General features: G+C 51.3%; 1 protein-coding gene across 1 annotated transcript in view; it reads right to left on the bottom strand.

Annotated features, from left to right (window-relative positions):
- LOC101985345 (retinol dehydrogenase 7-like) overlaps positions 1-454 on the bottom strand; it is a gene marked incomplete at its 3' end in the record, with an annotated part of 83,927 nt that overhangs the window by 23,118 nt on the left and 60,355 nt on the right. Inside the window, exon 4 of the mRNA XM_026784631.1 lies at positions 424-451. Within this exon, the coding sequence (XP_026640432.1) occupies positions 424-451 (28 nt within the window). The remainder of the gene's footprint in view (positions 1-423; positions 452-454) is intronic.

The following is a 454-nucleotide window of genomic DNA, read 5'->3' as shown; positions in this document are numbered from 1 at the left end:
GTCTCCCTCCACAGAGGATGGCAGGTGACAAGTAAGAGCAAGTATGTTACTGACCCAGGAGATCCACCCAAGTGTGGCCCCAGATACCCTGCACACACACCCCAGGACAAATCCCATCCTCTACTCCAGAAAGCATCCATCAGTCTAGATTGTCTATATAGAGAAGGGGACAGAGCACAGACAGGAAGGTGAGGAGGTGAATCCTCCACAGGGCACCTTCTTACCAAGACCAGAAAGACTGAGAGACAGCAGATTGGGGCTGGAGAGAGAGAAAGTTGTCCAATGATGTGCAGAGGAGGGCAGGAGGCTCTGTTACATCAAGTGTCCCAACACACATAAAGCATCTTCCCAGGCTGTATAACCAGGAGACCCCTTCAAACACACAATCAAACCAGCAGACACAGACAGGGATCTCAATGGTACCTCTGTTCCCAACACGCTCCTTCACCCACTG

This window comes from Microtus ochrogaster, chromosome 24 (genome assembly GCF_000317375.1).
Source record: "Microtus ochrogaster isolate Prairie Vole_2 chromosome 24, MicOch1.0, whole genome shotgun sequence".
Taxonomy (NCBI): Eukaryota; Metazoa; Chordata; class Mammalia; order Rodentia; family Cricetidae; genus Microtus; species Microtus ochrogaster.
The sequence above is the reverse complement of the archived record's forward strand: the minus strand, read 5'-3'. Positions and strand labels throughout refer to the sequence as shown.